Source organism: Eriocheir sinensis, chromosome 8, assembly GCF_024679095.1.
Source record: "Eriocheir sinensis breed Jianghai 21 chromosome 8, ASM2467909v1, whole genome shotgun sequence".
NCBI classification, from domain to species: Eukaryota; Metazoa; Arthropoda; class Malacostraca; order Decapoda; family Varunidae; genus Eriocheir; species Eriocheir sinensis.
Genome location: NC_066516.1, coordinates 23,494,718 through 23,495,508, shown reverse-complemented (window position 1 = coordinate 23,495,508; position 791 = coordinate 23,494,718). Strand labels below are relative to the sequence as shown.

The window sequence follows — 791 nt, the reverse complement described above, 5'->3', positions numbered from 1 at the left end:
ACATTTTGGATGCTGCGAAGGGAAGGCTGCAGCGGTGGAGCGAGGCGCTGCCAGCGGGGAGAGGCGTGTTGAGGAACAAGTGATAGGGAGGGAAGTTTGTCTGGAAGGCTCGGCGCGGGGGAGACCGCGGTGCACCGCCAACAGGTGGTAATGAAGACCCGTCACCATTAACGGCAACTTGTCCCGCTTCTTTGGGGTACGCCACGCCACGCCACGTCCTTAAAGAACTCACAACCCCATCATTATCAATTGTAACCTCACTCTGTAATGGTGACCCGCAGAGTGGGCGGGAAAAAAACGGGGGAGGGGCGTGGTGAGCCAGGCTGTGGCGAGGCTGGACGCGCGTCAGCACAGGCCGGACGCCCTCACACAATCCTCGGGTGACCGTCAGCCAGCACGCATGGCTCCGTCAGTTCGCTGCGCCGGCCGCGAGTGAAGCATACGACGCTGCGGCTGTTTCCAAAGAGCCACCGCTGATGGGGCTGTGGGGCCGCCGCGGCGGGAAGCCCAGGACCCGAGACAAGGTGCGGGCCTCACGAAGTAGCTCCTACAGCGACGACTACCGCATTACGCCCGAGCTGACGCCGCCCGATACCCACAAACATGGAGGACGGGCGGACATCCAGTGCTGCTGGCAAGATGGCGACTGCTGCCCCGAGCGAGGGCCGTGCTGCTCGCAGGACAAGCGGTGCCTCGAGCCTGCCAGGCCCAAACGCAGCCCCAAACGAGGCCGCAGCACTTCTGCGGGGTCGCGAATGTCGTCCTTCGGTGGCGTGGAGGTGGTGGTAGTG

The 791-nt window shown here is 64.0% G+C and overlaps 1 protein-coding gene across 1 annotated transcript in view; it reads left to right on the top strand.

The window, feature by feature from the left end:
- Positions 1 to 220: 220 nt before the first annotated feature.
- The window catches only part of LOC126995721 (serine/threonine-protein kinase pakF-like), a 31,817-nt gene continuing 31,246 nt past the window's right edge, over positions 221 to 791 (top strand). The window contains exon 1 of the mRNA XM_050855560.1: positions 221 to 791. This exon is cut by the window's right edge and continues 403 nt beyond it. Coding sequence (XP_050711517.1) covers positions 477 to 791 — 315 coding nt within the window. The 5' untranslated portion in view covers positions 221 to 476.